Below are 22,254 nucleotides of genomic sequence, written 5' to 3'. Positions count from 1 at the left end.
GCGCTCCCCATAGAAATGAATGGGCTGCTTCTTTCACTGCGAGCAGTCCCATTGAAGTGAATGGGAAGTGCCGGCGTATACGGCAAGCTCTGCTCATGCCGAGCCATACACGCCGGCACTTCCCATTCACTTCAATGGGACTGCTCGTAGTGAAAGAAGCATCCCATTCATTTCTATGGGGAGCGCTCGTGTGCCGGCTCCCATAGAAATGAATGGAGCTGCTTTATACGCCGCTTATTCTGACCGTGTTTTACGATCAGAATAAGCTTCAGTATACATAGTGTGAAAGCCGCCATACTCCTCACACACATAAGTCTATGGAGAGGGGAAGGGGGAGGAGAAGGCTGTTAAGTAATTTATTGCCTCATTCTGTGCAGTGGTTGAGTTTTATCTTCAGAGATGGCAGTGTCAAAAGAGCTCCCTCACAGAGTAGCAGAGTGTAGCAGCTGCAGTTATTTGTGTGTTTCTTCGTGGCCTCCTCCGCCCTTTTCCATAGACTTCTATGTAAAAGTAACTCCGCCTAATAAGTGGAGAAGGTAACGGATCTCTTTAAAATATATATATATATATATATATATATATATATATATTGTATTCATCTGTACTATTCCTTTTATAAGGGTTTTCGTTTGTTTTTTTTATTGTAGACTTGGTAACTTCTTCAAGGTTCTTCACGTTTCCTCTTAGCTAGAACTGTCCTAGGTGTATGACCAAATGAGATCATGTCTCGAAAAGCTGATTATAGTGCGGGGGTCTTAAGGGGGGCTCCCATGGCCTGCTATTGGCTTGGTCCAATATCTGTCCTCGTTTAACCTGTTTTTTTTTTTTTTTTTGTGTTTCCAGGAAGAAAGAACCTTCCACGAACAAGAAAGATCGAGTGAATCATTGTCTGACGATATGCGAGAACATTGTGGCTCAGTCTCTGAGGTATTGCTCCAGTCTCCACATTACAGAACACGCTACATTCTGCAGGATCTATGAATATTTCTATTTGCAGCTCTCCTTTTAAAGTTTGCCTCCGGAAGAGGCTTCTGGCGTCATCCAGTTACCTTGGTAATCGCACCGCCAGATCTGCCAGCTGTGCCTCCTGCGTCACAGAAACTCCTAGTGGGAGGCGCGGACAATGCAGCTCTGGGGGTGCAGTGTAATGAGGAGAGTATCTACACTGCGTATGTAGCAGTAGTGTGCGTGTGTGCCTATAATATATATATATATGTGTGACCGGAAATGCACCGTTGTGGCGCTGTAGGTACACCGAGATTTCGGTTTCCTATCCCTCATTGTGCGATGTGAAAGGAGAAACCAAGAAGATTTTTTTCTTGTGGGGACACGTCAAGTCTGTTGTGTACACAATACCTGTGCCAACCCGCGAAGAGCTCGTGAACCGTATCCAGGCTGCGTTTATGGTGGTGAGGGCCGTGCCAGGAGTCTGTGAGTGGGTGCGTCAATCCATCTCCCGGCGTTGCACTGTTTGCATTGAGGCAGGCGGCCAGCACTTCCAGCAATTCTTATAAATAAGTAACAGTGATTAAACTGATTCCCATTAATGCGCTTTCTCTTCTTTGTTTCTCCTTCCACATGGCGCAGCGAGGGATTGAAAAACCGACATCTTGGTCTACCTGCAGCGCCACAACCGTGCATTTCCGGTCACATGTTCATTAATAATAAGTGCTTCATATACCGGCTAAAGTCCACGCTTTCATTGTGTGTACTTACTTTCCGGACACCCTCTATGTATATTCATTCTAATTTTGAGACCGTTTCTGCCTCAAAATCAGATCCAAATTCCGTCTGAAGTCCCCTACCGTTCGTTTCAGTGAAGTTTCGTTCAGAATGGGGTGACAAAACATCCCTGTTCTCGGGATCATGGGGGAATATGCTGCTCAATAGGACAACCTCTTAAAGGGGTAATCTACTTTCTACCACTGATGGCCTATCCTTATTGAAGTGCTGCAGTACCTGCACTTGCCGCTCTTTACTTTACTCTACCCTTTTCAGTATACATATTTATTGGTGGTGTACACCAGGATGGGGGAATTAGGAAAAAAATAACATTAGACCACTTGTTTTTATGGGGGTTTAATCAGGTACTTGTCGGTGTATAGACAAGCGGTGCTTTCCATCACCCATAGGCTGTAAAGTCCCTGTATCTTATCAGTGTGGATACAAGTCCCGGGACACTTACTGTTTGTGGGTTCAGGTTCCTTTTATCACTGTCTAAATGACCTCCAGCAATCCCATGTGTGCCCTCATCCATCACTGCATTCAGATGTGGGTACAAAGAACCCCCCACTGTCAGCATGGGTGAGGGTCCCAGCAGTCACACTTACTCCACTATCAGTGGCATACATGGTCTTTGTGATCAAAACTTGATTCTGTAATTGCTTATAATAACCCTTTAATGGTGCCATCCCAGACCTGCTGTAGAATAGACCCGATAGAGATGGTATTTTAGGGGGCTTAGTATATGTAGTGCTGTATGTGACGTCGTACCTAAAATTAGACCTGTATCCTCTGGCTTGTGTTCCTGTTTGTTGGGAAGAAGCCTCAGCTGTGCGGGAAGCATTTAATGCAGAACCTTTATATAAGTATTGTATTAAATAATATATTACAGATAACTATATCCTTGTGGAGTCAGCGGTACTGAAGTTCTCTTGTCTATGGACTGTTCTCATCATTGGTACGGTAAATGTAGAGACATTGTCAAAAGACATCCTCTATTTATTTTCTAGATCTCTCCCATCATGCCTCATAACGAAAGGAGGAGCTGTCACCCATCTTTGTCATATAGGGGGTAGGGGAGTGACCTTTGCTCTGAGGTTTCTTTTTTTGGCTTAAAAAGTGTCTGTCACTTGTTAGGTTGATTCAGCTATTGACGCCATAAGTTAAAGGGATTGGCCCATGAATGACATTTATTACATGTCTGTAGCAGTCGGACCCTCAGCGATATCAAATTGTCTCCAAGGTGTCTGGATGAAGGAGTGATGGTGAGCATGTGTGACTAGTGATCCTTTCACTTCTAATGGACTGACAGAAATGGTAGAGTAAAGGGGTGTCTTGGTCCCAAAAAAGTGATTGGAGTGGTGGTCGCACACGCTCCCTACTGCTTCAGTTGCTGGGGGTTTCAGTGAACTGACTCCTTAACAGGAATGCCTTTAATAATTTAAAACAAAAGAGACACCGAGCACACTATATAGTGTAGAATGTCTGATAAATTTTGGTGGAAATAACCAGAAGATTTAAAAGGACCAAATGGCCTCTCACCTGATGAGGTTGTGACAATCGCTCACAACTACGTTAGGGGTTTACCGTCAGGTGGAGGAGGCAGCACGTCTGATGGACACCGGCCAAGGCCAGGGAAGATAGAGTTTTCAATGAAATGGAAAGACGGCGCTCTCAGGTCACAACAGGATTTTATTCAAAAAGACAATGATGCACAACGCTAAAAAATCGCCGCGTTTCGGGCACACCTGCCCTTTCTCAAGTGCGTAACTAATTAGAAAATAGATAAAACAAGTATTCACTTCAACGTTTTTTTGGCCAGAGAAGCACTTAGGCCTAAGTTAAAATATACAATGAATTCAAAAAATAATAATACATGATTTATAAAACAATAGTAAAACAAATCTCATATACCAACCTTATCATTTAAAATACATATTATATTATTTTGATACATTCTACAGTGCAATCAATAAATAAAACCTCAAATTTCCTTTAAAAATTACTGTAATAAATCTCATCAGTCATTCAAAATATAGTCACAAATCTATATAAACATAATAACAAGTAAATGTGCCAAATCATCTCAATCTCATGATAGAAAGCCATTGCATATCAAACACTGATCGTTAGCATGCATCATTGTGTTATTTATATCAATGTGGCTACCAATATGTATGTATATATATTTTTTCTTACTATATCTGTTGTTTTTTGGAACAATTGTTTTCATTATGAGTTGCTCCAATTCATTTGTAATATTAGGGAGAAATTCGAAAAAACATCAATACCTTTTATTTACCATATGAGCGCTTAGTCATGTGTCCCGCGATGTTAAATACACCACGCATGCGCGAATTATGTATGAGCACTCAGTCACGTGCTCCGTAATGGTAATCATACCACGAATATGCATATCACGTATGAGCACTTAGCTATGCGCTTAGTAATGCTAAATATACCACGCACGCGTGAGTCACATATGCGCTACAACTTAGAGCACATTGTTGTGTAGCTTTAATATTTTGCGCGGACATATATGTTCTCCAACCTGAATCGCACCATCTGGCAACACTCCAAGGAATGTAGGGAGCCAAACGAGCTCCACTATATTTAAACCTAGGAGCACACGGCATACAATTTGTATACATCTTCCAGACTGACCGAGCTTTGTGTGAAGGTAAGACTCTCTATGCTCCCCCTTTTTTTTTTTTTTGCTGTCGTTGTAAACTAGGGATTATTGGTAGCCACATTGATATAAATAACAACACAATGATGCATGCTAACGATCAGTGTTTGATATGCAATGGCTTTCTATCATGAGATTGAGATGATTTGGCACATTTACTTGTTATTATGTTTATATAGATTTGTGACTATTTATATTTTGAATGACTGATGAGATTTATTACAGTAATTTTTAAAGGAAATTTGAGGTTTTATTTATTGATTGCACTGTAGAATGTATCAAAATAATATAATATGTATTTTAAATGATAAGGTTGGTATATGAGATTTGTTTTACTATTGTTTTATAAATCATGTATTATTATTTTTTGAATGCATTGTATATTTTAACTTAGGCCTAAGTGCTTCTCTGGCCAAAAAAACGTTGAAGTGAATACTTGTTTTATCTATTTTCTAATTAGTTACGCACTTGAGAAAGGGCAGGTGTGCCCGAAACGCGGCGATTTTTTAGCGTTGTGCATCATTGTCTTTTTGAATAAAATCCTGTTGTGACCTGAGAGCGCCGTCTTTCCATTTCATTGAAAACTTTAATAATTTAAAGGGGTTGTCCAGGAGTTGGACCAACTCCTGAGGAGCCTGAGGAAAAAAAAAACAATGCTTAGGGTTCGTTCACATCTGCGCCTGGTCTCCGTTTTGCAGATTTCCGTTTCCTGCCCGAAACTGGACAGGAGACGGAAACCTGCAGGCATTTTTCAAACCCATTCATTTGAATGGGTTTGGAAAGTGTCCGGCTGTGAGCGCCCGTGAGCGTTTTATGCTCTCTGTGGTGACGCTGTTTTTATTTAACCGGACACAAAGTCAGACATGCAGGACTTTGTGTCCGGTTAAAAAAAAAAAAAAAAGTTTTTCCGTGGAGAGCACAAAACGCTCACCGGCGCTCATGCCGTACATGACAGAAGACGGAAACCTGGAAACGGAGATTGGGCGCTGGTATGAACCCAGCGTTACCTGTCCCCGGTGCTTTGTGGTCCATTGCTTGTGTCCGTTCGGTCTCAGACTGGTGCTTGGAGGCTGGAAGACCTGTATATATATCTACCCCAGCCTTCACAGGGTTGGTTCAATTCCTGGAAACCCCTTTAAGTCTGTAGTAATATCTTATTGGGCCATTATGGATCTGACTGGAGAATCCTTGATGTCTGTACAATAAAGACTAGTGTAAGATTTTGGAAACCACAAAGCTGGATTCAGTTTTCTCCTTACTTGTTTGCAGGAATTCTCCTGAGTTTCAGAAGCTTCTTGGCATCGCCATGGAGCTTTTCCTCCTGTGCAGCGATGATGCCGAGTCTGACGTCAGGATGGTGGCCGATGAATGCCTCAATAAAGTGGTAAAAGTAGGTGTCCTCCTCCCTGCTTCTTGTTACATGTGGTGCTGTTTGAGCTGGTATACAATACATGTGTGTAAAATAAATGCGATATAATAGATATGTACTTGCATTAGTTTTTGTCCCTTACGCTGGGTTCACACCTGCGTTTGGGGTCTCCGTTCTATGGTTTCCGTCTTCTGCATGCCAGAAGACGGAAACCATAGACCGGGTCCGGCCGTGCGCGGCGGTGAGCATTTTATGCTCTCCGCCGCGAAACCGGATTTTTTTATCCGGACACAGAGTACTGCATGTCCGACTCTGTGTCCGGATTATAAAACCCGGTTTCGTGGCGGAGAGCCTAAAACGCTCACCACCGCGCACGGCCGGACATCTCTCTCACCCATTCAAATGAATGGGTGAGAGAGACTCCTGCAGGTTTCCGTATCCTGCCTGTGTTTTAGGCAGGAAACGGAAACCTAAGTACGGAGTGCCGGGCCGCAGATGTGAACGAGCCCTTAATGTGATCTGTAACTGACAGTGTGTGTCATGAAGACACCCGGACTAGAATAATAAAGTCTATGGTCATCTTTACATTGAATTTTATTTATTTATTTTGGTTTTTTAACTACAAAATTAATGTTTCTAAAATAGTCTTCACTTCAATTTTCTTACTCTCTTGCTGCTGTGACATCTGTATAAGTCCTTCACCTAGCTGGATGTCTTGCTGAATCTGTCATCAATCTGACAGCATAATGCTCCTGACTGTGTTGGCTTAATCTCCCCCCCCCCCCCCCCTTCATAATGATTACAATGGGCAAGGGGGGAAGGTTGTACACAACATTGTGGAGGAACCACTGTAAGTCTTTAGTGGGGACAGAGTAAACCTGCTATGTTATATTCAAGTATAGATGGGAAGGAGAGCATACACATGGTAGACACTGTAGAGGGGGGTAGGGACTTTGTATCCTGTGGATTCTGTATGCACGTTGCTTTGCGATGTGATTTGAACATTCCTCAGCATCAGTGTCTGTCAGTGCAAAGGAGAGGAGGACTGTCATGGGCTGTAGAAGGAGAAATCTGTTAAGGATTTCAGCATAGCTGATACACAAGATGTATTACAGGGATGGATACCTCCACCTGAGAAGTCTTAAGTTAGGAGAAGGTACACTGAAGATTGGAGGTGGAATGAAGAAAGCCACCTGAGACTTATGGTCAGGCCGGTTGAACTTATACCTGAGCGTGCATGACCATCATTGCATTAATGTCACGTCTAGTGTTGAGCGGGTAGTATTCAATCAAATACCTCGCCGGCATAGGAATGTGTGTAATTGGCCGAACACCAAGGGGTTAAATGCTTTGACTATTCAATGTGTTTAACCCCTTGGTGTTCGGCCGATTACACAGATTGCTATGCCGGCGAGGTATTCTATCGAATACTACTCACTCATCACTAGTCACGTCCAATAACTACTACTTTATTTTCCCTATGACAACACTTTCTGGGGCGTGGAATTGGCCATTACATTTTCTGTTATAATCCCTGTTCACTGCTTCGTAGTGTTTGTGATATTTCCTAAGCTGTAGCAGGTGTTAACACTGCGGGATACGCCATATGTACAATATCACATTTCTAGCTGCAAACTGGACTCGATATACAGTCAGAAAATATTAAGTGATCACCCTGCCCAGATTATTACATGATGTGTTATTTGTGTCCTATCATTTCTTATCCTTTTTTTTTTCCTCTCGCCACTATTATACCTCCTCACCACATGAGCTATTTGTGCCCTGTATAATAGACGACATACGACTGTCACAGCACCTGGCAACTTGGTTTATATAGCTATACACTCCTCAAAGTTGAAATTGCAACACCAAGAAGGAAAAATTTGGAAGTTACTGGATTGATTGATGTATTATTAATCGAAAAATGATTAAAAAAAACCCATTTAAAACATCTCGATTTATTCAATATGAAGTATGAAACACCCACCCAGTGAGGTTATTAATTGTTGTCTGCAAATTGTATGCCCCGCTGAACGCGGGCACATAACTATTTGCTGACCAATGACGTCCTAGATGTGCTTGATGGGCAACAAAGTCTGGAGACGCTGCAGGCCATGGTACCATATATAGGCCATGCCGGTTGCTCACTATATCACCAACAACATGTGGCCTGGCATTGTCTTGTTGAAAAGTGGCTCTTGGGACACTTTAGAGAAATGACCGTACCACTGGTTCCCTCATGGAATTAAAGGGGTATTCCCATCTCAAGGAACCTTTCTATGCTACTGGTTTATGTAAATTGAAGAATCTTGCTTAATATATTGCTCTAGCAATGCTGCTTTGTTTTCCTACTATGTGAAATTATTCCTCCCATTGTTTGCACAGTGTTTCCATAGCACTGGACCTGTATGGAAAGACAGGACAAGTGATGTCATTCACTGCCCTCACTGTTATCTATAGCTCTGCTTTTCAGTTAGAGGACGTTTCATGGGTTTGGGCACAGGCAGTTCTATATACTGCTGGAAAGCTGAGAGTGGGCTGAATTCAGCGCACTGTCGGCTTTCCTGATCCGTGCCCCGGGTAAAGAACTATCGTTACCGGTACCGTAGCTCTTTACAGTCAGAAGGGCGTTCCTGACAGTTAGTCAGGAACGTCCTTCTCCACAGCAGCACCTATTGAGCTGTACAGTGTGAGCGGGGAGGAACGCCCCCTCCTTCTGCACACAGTGCTCGTCCATAGACGAGTATTATCAGGAGGGGAGGGGGCATTCCTCCCCGCTCACACTGTGTTTGTGTGGACATTGTTGGCTACACTATGCTAGGGGTGTGATGTCCAATATCACTTGCATTACAGAATGGATCGTTGTGTTCCATTCTTTGTCCGTACAGAGGAGCGCCTCCACACAGCTCTTGCTGCCGTACCAGTTACGCTAGGTTCACACCTGCGTTCATGTCTCCGTTCTATGGTTTCCGTCTTCTGCATGGCAGAAGACGGAAACCATAGACCGGGTCTGGCCGTGAGCGGCAATGAGCGTTTTAGGCTCTCCGCCGCGAAACCGGATTTTTTAATCCAGACACAGAGTAGTGCATGTCCGACTCTGTGTCCGGATTATAAAACCCGGTTTCGCGGCGGAGAGCGCAAAACGCTCATTGCCGCTCACGGCCGGACAGCTTTCTCACCCATTCAAATGAATGGGTGAGAAAGCCTCCTGCAGGTTTCCGTCTCCTGCATCTGTTTTATGCAGGAAACGGAAACCTGCAATAAGGACAGATGAACGCAGATGTGAACGAGCCCTTAGTTGCCATTCTCCCTACCACTGGAACAACAACGTTGGACAGTGCTTACATCTCAGCCTAGGTGCGTAGCGATCTGTCGGAATGATAAACCAAGCTCTCTCCATTCCCAGTTTGTCTCGATAACTGGCACATTGATGAACCGGAGACCTTGCACAGTCATCCTGCAACACTTGATCTCCTTTTTGAGGTTTCATATGGCTAAAAAACTTTTGCTTTCATTCTGGCTTCTTTTTTTTTTTTCTTTTTTTTTTTTTTTTTTTTTAATGCAGATTGTGAGCCCCAGATTTTTTTTTCCCTATCAGTATGTCTTTGTAGAATGGGAGGAAATCCACGAACACACTGGGAGAACATACAAACTCCTTGCAGATGTTGTCCTTGGCAGGATTCAAACCCAGGACTCCAGCGCTGCAAGGCTGCAGTGCTAACCACTGAGCCACTGTGTGGCCACTCTTCAATCTGGCTTTTATGCCCCTCCACATGCCACATTTTGGAGCTAGGTGCTGGAGAATTTGATAATTTGCAGATCTTAGCGACACCTTCTGATTGCTCGAGTCCTTGGTGTTGCAATTGCCGTGTTGAGGATTGTACGGCTGTTTTCTCTCCATAGTGTGCAGATCCACACAAACACTGATGTTGGCCTTCCGACAAGTGAGCGACCCTGCAGTCATTTTATATTACGAAGAGTTGCTTCGACGTCTGTGCAATTTTGTATGCTGAAGACGTTTAGCTGAAGACTTTTAGTTTACAGAATATATAATTTTTCTTCTTTTCCAAACTTTTCTCTGATGACTCGCCCCATTCCTATCCATTTTGAAGTTCCATAAATAGTCCTGGCTGTTGACGATTCATCCCCGGGGGAATGTGCGTCCTTTTTCTCCACAATTGACTAATTGTTGCTAGAAATTCCTTCTCTGTGTGTAAGATGTCGTATTTCACAAGTCATTTTCTTGGAATAAATGGCTAAAAAGCTAAAACCTTAAGGTTGCATATGTGAAGCTTAAACCCCTTGTAATAAATAACGTATATATGTTGTATATGATCAGTTTCAATTCTGGGGAGCATCTATGGACCTGAACAGGGCATTGAAGGTGGTAGGCCAAAGCCCCAACCATGACTATCTTTCCACAATCCGACTCTGACTCCTTCATAAATGACGGTCGTGGTTAGCTCTGTTTTAATGCATGCGGGCGGGCTGGCTGGCTATCTGTGTCACAGAGTTGAAAGTACTGCCTGCCGACTGGAAGAGTGGGACATCACCAGAAAACAGGGACTGTCCTGCTCAATCTGAGGGAGCTGCACCATTGCACCTATGGTTATAGGGGCTCTATCAGTAGAATTTCTGTCTTTTAGATAAATATATGCCTGAATAGCCTTTAAAACGGCTATTCAGGTGTTGCTAACTTTTTATGGACCCCCACACACACACTTTTCTGAGTTACCGTAAAAATGTATATGTAAATCAGTCCTACCGTGCACGGTGGGCGTTCTGTGCATCCCCCGCATCATAGCTTGTTTATGCCTTCCTCTCTTCTTTGACGTCCTCCTCCTTGCAATTCACCTCCTCCAGTCCGGCGGTTTTGATCAATGCTCTCTACACAAAAATACTGCTAGTTTATGTGGATATAAGACTTTTCCTAAATACATTGCTTTATCAAAACTGCTTTGTTTGGCTGCTATCTTAATTTATTCACTTCATTGTTTACACTCTGTTTCTATGGCCACGGGGCTTATCTGCTCATTTCCCAAGTGACTTAGCTCCCTGCTCTCAGGGGGGGAGGGAGGGGCTGAGTGCTGGGAGCAGCTCTGAACTGTGTATGTCTGACAAATAACGGAGCTCCTCAGATAGGGGAGGTGGGAGGTGAGAGCTTCGGCATTTCTGAGCTGTCTATCTTCAGCTCTTCCACTTATCAGTCGGTTTAATTGAATTTGGCTGATAAGGGCTGAGATAAGGAGTCCGTTAACTCTGTATGTAATGCAAACTGACTCAAATCCAGCTCTGCTACATCAGCTTCTACATCCGCTTTATACTGTGGTAATGCATTACCACCAATCCCTCATTACTGACTGCAAACATAGTAGATAGCAGAGCAAGTGAAACCACGCCCACCAATGTGCCGAGAAAACCAGGAAGTGAAGAGAGCACAGAGCCCTGCAGGTTGGTGAACAAGGGTTATGGGAATACCCCTTTAAAGAGAGGAAGGCGTGAACAAACTATGGCACAGGGGGTGCACGGTAGGATTGATTTACATATACATTTTTACAGTAATTCAGAAAAACGGGGGGTCAAAAACGATTAGCAGCCCCTGAATAGCCTTTTTAAAGGCTATTCAGGCATATGTTTACCTAAGAAACGGAAAATCTACTGATAGAGCCCCTTTAAAGTGTCCCTGGTCAGTCAGAGGCAATAAAGCTCCTAATTCATAAAAAAAAATCCAGTAATTTAGGGGCATAATCGCAATGGAAAGCCACAACGAATGGCGATGCTCTGCATTACTATTTCGCTGCTGGGAGGCAGAAATCGAAGAGGAATCCAAGGCAGATGTCCACCTCAATGGGATTTATCAGATCCCTCCTACGTCACCTATTGTTTGCGGCTTTGGTCCTTTCCAATGGCCGGCTTACCAGACGTATGTGTCCCTCACTGTGGCAAGACTGCTCATGAATACAAGGTCCACCACAGATATACCGAATAAAAAGTGTATGGTCATGGAGTATCACCCGTATACCGTATAGTAAGTGTATGGTCGTGTGGTCTCCTGATGCTCAATACTTTATCTCCGTTACCCATGCTGTGTCCCTAGCTGGCCGTGAGCCCTTCATAATTCACCTTCTACCTGCTTTATGTCTCCTAAATATTACATAAATGAAAATCCTCGTAGGATGGAACGGGAGACCTCATCGGTGTGATCGAGTTTCTCTTACCTTCCCACTCTCTTGTTACAGGCGTTGATGGACTCCAATCTCCCTCGGTTACAGCTTGAGCTGTACAAAGAAATAAAGAAGGTGGGTTCCTGTCTCCTCTGTACGTCCCGCTGTATACTTATCATTTATTTATGCAGGTGACACCCATCAATGAATAACATCCATGCAATATACATCAGCTGCTCCATTGAACATATATCATGAGTTCTCACATAGCAGCCATGATGAGGACAACCGTGAACTCCCCCATACGGCCATGTTCTCACATGCAGTATTTGGGCACGGATTCTGTGTCTAAATCCTAGCAGGCTCTGTTGATGGGGAATTTTGCACACTATTGTTATACAGCAGGAAAAAAATTAGCATTTTTTATAGGAAAGTTTCTTCTTAACCCCATTTAAAGGGATCCTATCATTCAGACGACATTTTTTTCTAAGTACCACGTCGGAATAGCCTAAAGAAAGGCTATTGTTCTCCTACATTTCGTTGTCTTCTCTGTGCCACCGTTCGCCTACAATTTCTGTTCTTGTTGGTATGTAAATTAGCTCTCTTGCAGCACTGCGGGCGGTCCCCAGCTCTCAGACAGCATTAGGGGCGTCCCCAATGCTGCGAGAGAACTCTCTCCAGCGCCGCCTCCATCTTCGTCAGGCACGGCCTCTTCATTCTCTTCTTCCAGCAGTGTCTTCTTACTTCTAGGCCTCGGGCAGAGCAGACTGCATATGCCCAGAGGCCCCAAGAAAATGGCTGCTTACAATACTATGCAAGCAGCCATTTTCTCGTGGCCTATGGGCATGCGTAGTCTGCTCTGCCCAAGGCCGGAGGCCTTAGAAGTTACAAGCCACCGCCGGAAGAAGAGGCTGAAGATGACGCTGCTGAAGAAGAGGAGGCAACGCTGGAGAGAGTTCTCTCGCAACTTTGGGGACACCCCTAGTGCTGTCTGAGCGCTAGGGCCCGCCCCCAGTGCTGCGAGAGAGCTTATTTACATACCGACAAGAACCGGGATTGTAAGCGAACGGTGGCGTGGAGAAGACAACGAAAGGTAGGAGAAGAATAGCCTTTCTTAAGGCTATTCCGATGTGGTACTTAGAAAAAAATGTCATCTGAGAGATAGGATCACTATGTCAAGATCTTCCAGTGTTTAGGTTGGCAATAAAACTGATGGGTAGCTTTCTCCATACATATATATATATATATATATATATATATATATATATATATATATATATATATATATATATATATATATATATATATATATATATATATATATATATGAGAGAGAGAGAAGCTGTCACTCACAGGCTGGAAGAGGCCGTAACTTGTGAATATAGATTAATATATGAATATATCCGTTCTCTGGCCTCTTCCATTTCACCTGCTACCCCCAGATAAGACAACACAGCTGGCAAGTCTGGTCTAAAGTGGATTTGGCAGGTCTCCCATACTTCTCTATCTGAGTGTACCATAAGGTGCGGAGCAGACTCTGAGCTCAGAGGAATAGAATTTTCAATGATTTTATTGGAATTTTCCTTTGATGCCATGGGGCATAGAGACCATTTCTATATTCCATTCTATATTTCCAATATAGATAGAAAACCCGTTCAACTCCGTGTTAAAGGGGGATGTACCCTGTACTTATTCCCATCCCCTCTAATAGCCAAGATGGAGAGCCTCTGTAAAAGCCTCACCTGCTCCAGTAACCTGAGTGATAGTTATCAGCTAAAAGCCTGTATAGCAATTTTTGTATTATTATTATTTATTTTAATTATTTTTCTTTTAATAAGACACACTACTTTTTTTTTTTTTACGCAATTTCTCAGCGTGTTACTACATTATGTCTATAAAGATGACCGTTGCTAGTGAGGCTTTTACCTGAGAAACTCGCCATGTGGCTAACCTCAGTATGAGACCCAGCATAGACTTATTGTAAGCATCACATGAAAGAAGAGGCAAGAACGTCTTGTAAGGGTTTGACTTTTTATGACTCCATATTAGAAATGTTTACACTGTAAAAAGTTAGAATGTGGAACATTTTTTTTTTTTTTATTGCCGGACAACCACGATAGCACATGGCCACGTAAGGAGACTGCATACCTTATACACCAAGTTACCCAAAGACTCGCTAAACCTGAAAAGCGAGTCACATTACAGAGAGAATTCGTTTTATGTAGCTCCTCCAAAATCTGATCCATGTTCCTTTACTTCTGGTAATCTGCTAGAACTTCGGCACATGCAATATACATATGGGATACCAGTCTTTTGTTTTAATACCTTAAAGGAGATTCTATTACTTTTATACCCCTTAAAGCATCTTTTCTCCTAGTGTTTCATTGTGTCGTTCCCCTGTTGGTCCTCCTGGAAATATATAAATCACTTGACCACTAGAGGAGTTACCTTGCACACTTTGAGAAGGGGAATGGTAACGCCCAGTTGTCAATGTTTTCATATAGGATTAGGAACAACGCAGCATAGTGACAGGAGAGGGGGCAGGTCCACTTTAAGGGGCTTTTTTTTTTTTTTAAGGGGGTATCTATTGAAAAGCCTTGGGATAGGCCACCAGTGTTTGAGCGGTGGTGATTCCCGCTAACATTCTTCTCTTGCTTGGGGCATCTTCACATCTATCTGCAGTTGTATAATGACAATAATACTGTAATCCACATGATAGAAATGACCTTTTATTCCAGAATGGTGCACCTCGGAGTCTCAGGGCTGCCCTCTGGAGGTTTGCTGAGCTGGCACACCTTGTCCGACCACAGAAGTGCAGGTAATGATTGAAGCCTAAGGCCTGGAGACAATGACACCAGTGACTTAGAAATAACCAGAAAAGTTTTCCTTTACGGAGATTTTTTACAAATTGTCCTTTGTATTTAATATGTAAATGTCTCTTCCTTTCTGTCTACAACTCCTGTAGAGACCTAATGGTAACCCCACGTAGTCTAATACACAAGTGCCATCTGACCCTTACAAAATATAGGTGGGCAACAAGTGTGAAACAGATGACTCCAGGATCACACTTTAAGCTAATGCCCCACGTTGCAGAAACGCAGCTTTTCTTTTTTGCCAATTTTGCTGCGTTTTTTTGAGCCAAGACCGAGAGTAGATCGAGTAGAAGTATAAGGCTGAGTTCACTCGTAGTTTTTTGGTCAGGATTTTAAGGCCGAATTCGCCTCCAAATCATGACCAAAAAGATGGCTGCCTTTGAATCCGTTTGTTCCGCCTCCCGGAAAAAGAAGCAACATGCTCATTCTTCACGCAGATTCCCTTTGCGAGTCTGCCTGAAGATGCTCCCTCCTCCCGACTAGGCCCATTCATTGGGCCTAATCCGAAGCGGAGTGCGCAACTGGATGCCGGTGTACTGCATCGGCATTAAGTCACAGCTCTGCGTCTTCTGGTCCGGAAACTGAGGCGGCCTCCTCCTCAGTTTCTGGACCAAAAAACCCTGTGTGAGCCTGGCCTAAGGGTCAGTGCACACAAAGTTTTTTTGGCGCTTTGCTGTTGAATCCGCCTCAAAATCAGCCTCTAAAAAAAAAAGCCTCCCAATAGAGTTCTATTCAGCACGCCACCATTACAACATCCGCTTGAAATAGGTTTATTTTTACGGCGACATTCCCGCTGGAATCGTATTAGGTCTTCTGCTGCTTTCAGGCTTTGTATTGCAATGCTAAAGATCTGTAGGGAAAGTCTGCAGCATAAATTGACAAAACATTTGTTGCGGGTTTTTATATCGCAGCCCGTGGATAAGATTTGGTAATTTCTCATTCACCATGTTGGTGCTATACATTGCAATGGATTCGCAGCCATTGAGTCCGCGGCTGCCAACCTGCTGCAAATCCGTACCCACACGGGTTGCAGAGTTGCTTCATTTTAGATGCATTGGCACAATATAAGACATTTTATTACAAGGTTAGATCTCCCCCCCCCCCCCCCCCCCCTTTATGTGCCATTGTACGGAGGTCTGGAAAGGAAGCTGCAGTGGATAGACAAGGTTTGGAACAATGGCTTCCTACTTCTTGGATGAGTTTGATGTAGCTTTGAAATGACAGCCATTGAATAAACATCTCAGGCACCCGGCTGTTGTTGAGGAAACTTTAACCAATTTTTATTACCGTCGTCCCGCAGAGGATTTCTATGTCACTTGTAATCTTCCAATCTAAACAAATGCAAATGTAATCCTATTCCTTGTAAGAATGCCTATTATATGTATATTAGCTACGTGTACTGTCAGGTCTCGGAGAGCAGATGGAAGCTTTCCCATACTGCACATTGTAATGATGTATCTAGTAAGAGAAAGTAATTAACCTCATAATTACCGCCAATCTGCCTATCCTGTGTGCACAGACCTTACCTGGTGAACCTGCTTCCTTGCCTCACCAAAATCTGCAAACGTCAGGAAGAATCGGTACAAGAGACTCTGGCCGCTGCTGTCCCAAAAATCATGGCTGCCTTTGGTAACTTTGCGAATGATCACGAAATTAAGGTAAGACTGATGACCTTTATACTGAAATTTATAAATTGATATTTGGTTATTGCTATTGCAACTATTTTGACTGATCCTTTTGTATTTAAGGATAAGGCCTCACGTTGCAGAAACGCAGCTTTTTTTTGTTAGATTTTGTTGCGTTTTTTTTTTTTTAGATAATGCCAGGAATGAATTGCACAGAAGGTAGAAGTATAAGAACTTCATATATATTCCCCAAATCCTTTTCTACCCATTCTTGACTTTGGCTCCAAAAAAAAACCACAATAAAAAAAGCTGCGTTTCCTCAACACAGGGCTTTAGCCTAAAGGAGTTTACTGTGAGTTTCTAATGACCTATCCTTAAAATAGGATAGACAAAAAGAAAAGAAAAAAGGTGGCACTGCATATAACCCTCAAATTTTCATACCAGCATCACTGATATCTTTTTAAACATTGAAGAGGAAGTTTGTATCCTTTGTTTGTGCCTTTTTGCAGGAGGTGCTCACACCCAAAGTAAAGATATTCAATTACATAGAAAGGAAAAAAAATGGGGGCACTCACCTAGGCACCTTTTCTTAAAAAAAAAACATTTCTTTATTCGTTTTCATAAAAACATCTTGGGAGAGATCGACAGTACATCAAGGCACAGATGGAAAAAGGCGACAGCCGTTTCGCGCAGAGCAGCGCTTTTTCAAGCCATATAGATGTTCAACAAGAATTTGTAACTGACAGGTTTAAATAATAAGGATAATTTTTAGTTGACCAATGATTTCAATGGGTGACGTTCCTCCCTTTATTCAAAACCTCCCTCTGCTCAGTCAGCTCCAAATGGAACCAGACTAGCAGAAACAACAGCTTCGCCCATGTTCACATTCAATTGAAAAAAACGCAAGATAAAAATAAAAGGGATCAGACCTGAAGGAGAACTTTTTCAAAAAAGAGCAAAAACCTATTTCGTTTAATGTCTATGAAACATTCATTAAAGACATATAACAATATATAGAAATAAAGCCGTCAATAATTTTCTGGCCAATTGATGCATTATAGGGGATAGAACTCCTCCTACTGTTTATAATTCCTCCTTTCTGAATCTTACTCCTCTCGTTCTATCAAAGCCTCTCCCAATGTGAACGGACCTGAAGGGAGGCTTTGTTAGAGGAAGTTAAAACCAATAGCTTTTAAGCTCACATTTGCCCATTGACAATCACTTGGCAGTATATAGGGGGGGGGGGGGGGGAGACCAATCACAAGACGATCGACCCTAAGCGTTATAATAGGAGCATAAAGCTCTTCTTTGTTATTTATTCTATTTCTCCTATTTACTGATTGGACCAGAAGGGGAACTTCGTATGCATGCATTTATTCAGAAATAGTTCGCATAAGCTACCCGCTATGAAAAAAATATATATTAACCAATCGGCTCTCAGCCGACTTACGTGTCGGTCTAAATAACTCCTCCCATAAATTCTTCATGCCGACAGTTATGTCAATCATAGGTGGAACTTTCTGTGTTGCTACTGCAGCGGACCTGAAGTTCATTCCTATAATCCATCTAAAAATGTAGTATTTGTGTATGTATATGTGTGTGTATATATATGTATATATATATATATATATATATATATATATATATATATATATATATATGTGTGTATATATATATATATGTGTGTATGAAGATGTTTTTATGAATACGAATAAAGAAATGTTTTTTTAAGAAAAGGTGCCTAGGTGAGTGCCCCCATTTTTTCTCCTTTCTATGTACTTAAAATAGGATAGGTCATCTATTGAAGATCCATGGGGGTCTGACACCCTAGACCCCTGTGGATCAGCTATCTAAAGCTGCAGCAGTGTTCTGAGTGCTGCCTCCATGAGAGATCCCGTTCGTTGGTCATATGGCCTTATCACAGCTCCGTCTCATTCAAGTATATGACCTGAGCTGCAATTCCGAGCACAACCACTGTTGGAAAGTATGGTGCTGTACTTTTTGAACCAATCCGAAACACTGTAGCCTCTTCTGATTGGTTGCCAAACACCTGATGATCATTGGCCAAGGACAGATCAGTAATTAATTATTTAGCCTGGAAATCTCCTTTAAAGAGGACCTTTCATGTCCTCCCGCACATGCGGTTTTATATACCGCTAGAAAGCTGACAGTGTGCTGAATTCATGCGCTGAATTCAGATGTCAGTGCCGTTAGTTTTGGCACTGATCTCTGTCCACTGTCAGAAGGATGTCCCTGACAGTCTTGCTGGGCTGTGAGAAAGCCCCATCCCGATAGTATTCGTCCATAGCTCTGTACTGTCAGGGGTGGGGGCGTTACCACCCAGTGAAGATGCTGAACAGTGAGGAACAAGCAGTAAGTCTATAGATAAGTACTGTGGAGGGGCATTCCTCAAAGCCCAGGTAGACTGATAGACACGCCCTTCTGACAGTAGGCAGAAATCGGCACCAATATCTCCAGCCCAGGGGCACATAACTGGAAAGCCGATCGTGCGCTGAATTTCTATCAGTATATAAAACCGCATGTGCAGGAGGACATGAAAGGTTGACCTTAAAGGGATACTACCATTAAAATCGAATTTTTCTCTTTGACACGTAGAAATAGCCTTAAGAAAGGCTTTTCTTCTCCTACCTTTAGATGTCTTCTCCGTGCTGCCATTCGGTATAATTCCAGTTTTTTGTCCGGAGTTCTCTCGCAGCACTGGGGACAGGCCCCAGCACTCAAACAGCACTGGAGGCATCCCCAATGCTGCGAGATAACTCTCAGCGCCGCCTCCATCTTCTTCAGGAATGGCTTCTTTACGCATCTTCTTCCGGCACAGGTGGTCAAACTTCTAGGCTTCGGGCCTAGGGCAGAGCCGACTGCTCATGCCCACAGGCCACAAGAAAATGTCCACTTACTTACTGTGTAAGCGGCCATTTTTCTCATGGCCACGGGCTTGCGCAGTCGGCTCTGCCCGAGGCCTAGAAGTTTGAAGCCTGCGTCGGAAGAAGACGCGTGAAGAGGATGTTCCTGAGGAAGATGGAGGCGGCGCTGAAGAGTTCTCTCACAGCATTAGGGACGACCCCAGTGCTGCCAGAGAACTCATTTGCATACCGATTTATACCGAACGACGGTGCGGAGAAGACATTTAAAGGTAGGAGACGAAAAGCCTTTCTTAAGGCTATTACTATGTGTCAACGAGAAAAAATTTTATTTTAATGGTAGAATCCCTTTAAGCTAAAAGTAAAGCAGCTTTACAGTAGTAGTTGAGGTGTCTATAGATTATATGCAGACTATTGTGTCTCCATGTGTCTCACTTGTAACCCTTAAATAGTCCTACTGCTCGACAAGTCCCCTACAAGTTAGGGGATAGATGGCGGGAAGTGTGAGCGCAGAATTTGACTGTGTGTTGTCTGTTGCCCTGGAGACACTCAAGTTTGCATAGAAGCTGTAGAAACTAAACAATGGTGTGTGTGTGTGGGGGGGGGGGGGTTGTTTTTTTAAAACCTGTTGACTTTATTTTTCACATTAGATGGTTTGGGACAATAAAACATTGGGTGTGAAGCTGGACATTGCCTTCAGAGGGAGTCTACCACCATTCAAATCTTTTCTACCCCACTGCTTCCCTGTTATAGGGGCGGTTAGTGAGCGTACCGTTATTGGGTGTAAATGCAATTTTCCTGCTGAGAATAACCACCTTTACTCCGTATGCAAATTATCTGTTTGGTGCACCTGAGATGCGGCAGTCACATGGTGTGCACTGAATAAGTCATTTGCATATGGATTCAAACTTGATTTTCTTGCAAATAAGATTGCACCTCTGCACTGGAATAGTGTGTCACTGACCGCTCCGACAACAGCATAGAAGGGGTTTTTGGGGAATATGGGTATCAGTAGGCTCCCTGTACGATATAATCTGTGTGTTATTTGCAATGAATGAACTGTAACCTCTCATCTTGCAGGTTTTGCTGAAAGCGTTCATAGCCAATCTGAAATCCAGCTCTCCCACAATCCGACGTACAGCAGCTGGTTCTGCCGTCCACATCTGTCAGCATTCCCGGCGCACACAGTATTTCTACACTTGGCTTCTCAATGTGCTCTTGGGTAAAGTCCTTGGTCTCCTCTCATTCCATTTTATTTTTACCCGCAGCTCGATGTCGCCTCTGGAATCGCATCAAAGATGATATTGAATATGTGATATGAATATAGAAAACCTTCTACAGCCTGAGACACGGCTGTGCTGCTTTTTTTTGCTCTCTGGTTCTATTCACATTGCATTTGTGGTGTATATTTAGCGTACATGGCAATTGTCTACCAAAGAGCGTCCTGTTAGTTAGTGTGCATTGGTAGGACATCTTTGAAATCATAGGGCGTATGTTGTGCTCATAATGAAAATCAGCGACAGACCAGTGTAAGGCGTGTATATGGGTAGTATATAGTGATGCATTGGTGTGAATAGAACCTTAAATGGGTTGTCCAAGACAATCCAAAATGAGCCCAAATGAAGGAATTGTGCTAAAACAAGTAATGAAGATACTCGCTAATATAATCCCTCGCCCATCCACCAGTTTGTGCGTACTGCTGTCTTCATATCCCCATGCCCATGTACTCCACATGACTTCTGTAGCCGGCCATTGTCCTTAGTGGCTTTGTGCAGTGTATGACTGAGTAGTTGGCTGCAGCTTTTACCTGGGGTATCCAGTAGGGGGAGCAACGAAGCAAGAGGCAGTGCGGGATGACGCGAGTATAGGCTCTTCTTATGTCAGAGGTTCTCATTAAATCCTTTGTTCTTGTAGGTTTGTTGGTCCCCGTTGAGGATGAGCGCCCAACTCTTCTGATTCTGGGTGTCCTGTTAACACTACGCTATCTAATCCCTCTACTACAACAGCAGGTGAAGGACACCAGTCTGAAAGGAAGCTTTGGGGTGACACGGAAAGAGGCGGAAATCTCCCCTTCAGTAGAGCAGCTAACACAGGTGACGACCTTACAGCTGTGGGAATCCATCTTTGTTTTTACTTGTCATCGTCCACATTACAGAAATTCCCATTAACCAGATTTAAAGGGGATATGCCATTAAAAGTGTCACGACTGCATTCAGCCTGAATATACAACGGGGGGTAAAACACTTCCTGTTCTCGAGATTGGTGGGTGGTCTCAGCAGTCAGACTGCCATGGATTAGTTATTCCTATGGGACTACCCCTTTAAAGTATATAATAAAAATGTGGCCAAAGAGAGGGAATTGCTTAAATTAACAAAAATAACAAACAAAAACCCATGCCTGTTATGTCCTTTGTTGTTGTTGTCCTATGTCCTCTGATGGTTGGCTGCTGAGAGGACATCCCCCATCTTGTCCTGTACAATCCTGACATCCATGATTGACTGTAGCAAGGACATCCTCCATCTTTTCCTGTGCAATCTTGGCTGCAGTGAGGACATCCCCCATGTTGTCCTTTATAATCCTGCTGTCAATGATTGGATGCAGTGAGGACATCCCCCATCTTGTCCTCCTACAATCCTGACGTCAATGATTGGCTGCAGCGAGGACATCCCCCATCTTGTCCTGTGCAATCCTGACGTCAATGATTGGCTGCTGCGAGCACATCCCCCATCTTGTCCTGTGCAATCTTGGCTGCAGTGAGGACATCCCCCATGTTGTCCTTTATAATCCTGCTGTCAATGATTGGCTGCTGCGAGCACATCCCCCATCTTGTCTTGTACAATCCTGATGTCACTGATTTGCCGCAGCATTCATGTCACTGTATGGCACATCGCCTCTACAACCAGTCATTTTTCTTGTGACGATCTCTCTTG

The 22,254-nt window shown here is 43.2% G+C and overlaps 1 protein-coding gene across 1 annotated transcript in view; it reads left to right on the top strand.

Moving 5' to 3' along the window:
* The window catches only part of HTT (huntingtin), a 119,886-nt gene that overhangs the window by 16,217 nt on the left and 81,415 nt on the right, over positions 1-22,254 (top strand). The window contains exons 2-8 of the mRNA XM_075261015.1: positions 844-927; positions 5,681-5,801; positions 12,020-12,079; positions 14,683-14,762; positions 16,337-16,475; positions 20,405-20,546; positions 21,239-21,417. Coding sequence (XP_075117116.1) covers positions 844-927; positions 5,681-5,801; positions 12,020-12,079; positions 14,683-14,762; positions 16,337-16,475; positions 20,405-20,546; positions 21,239-21,417 — 805 coding nt within the window. The remainder of the gene's footprint in view (positions 1-843; positions 928-5,680; positions 5,802-12,019; positions 12,080-14,682; positions 14,763-16,336; positions 16,476-20,404; positions 20,547-21,238; positions 21,418-22,254) is intronic.

Source organism: Leptodactylus fuscus, chromosome 1, assembly GCF_031893055.1.
Source record: "Leptodactylus fuscus isolate aLepFus1 chromosome 1, aLepFus1.hap2, whole genome shotgun sequence".
Classification (NCBI taxonomy): Eukaryota; Metazoa; Chordata; class Amphibia; order Anura; family Leptodactylidae; genus Leptodactylus; species Leptodactylus fuscus.
Note: the sequence above shows the minus strand (reverse complement) of the source record. Positions and strands in the feature narration are given on the sequence as shown.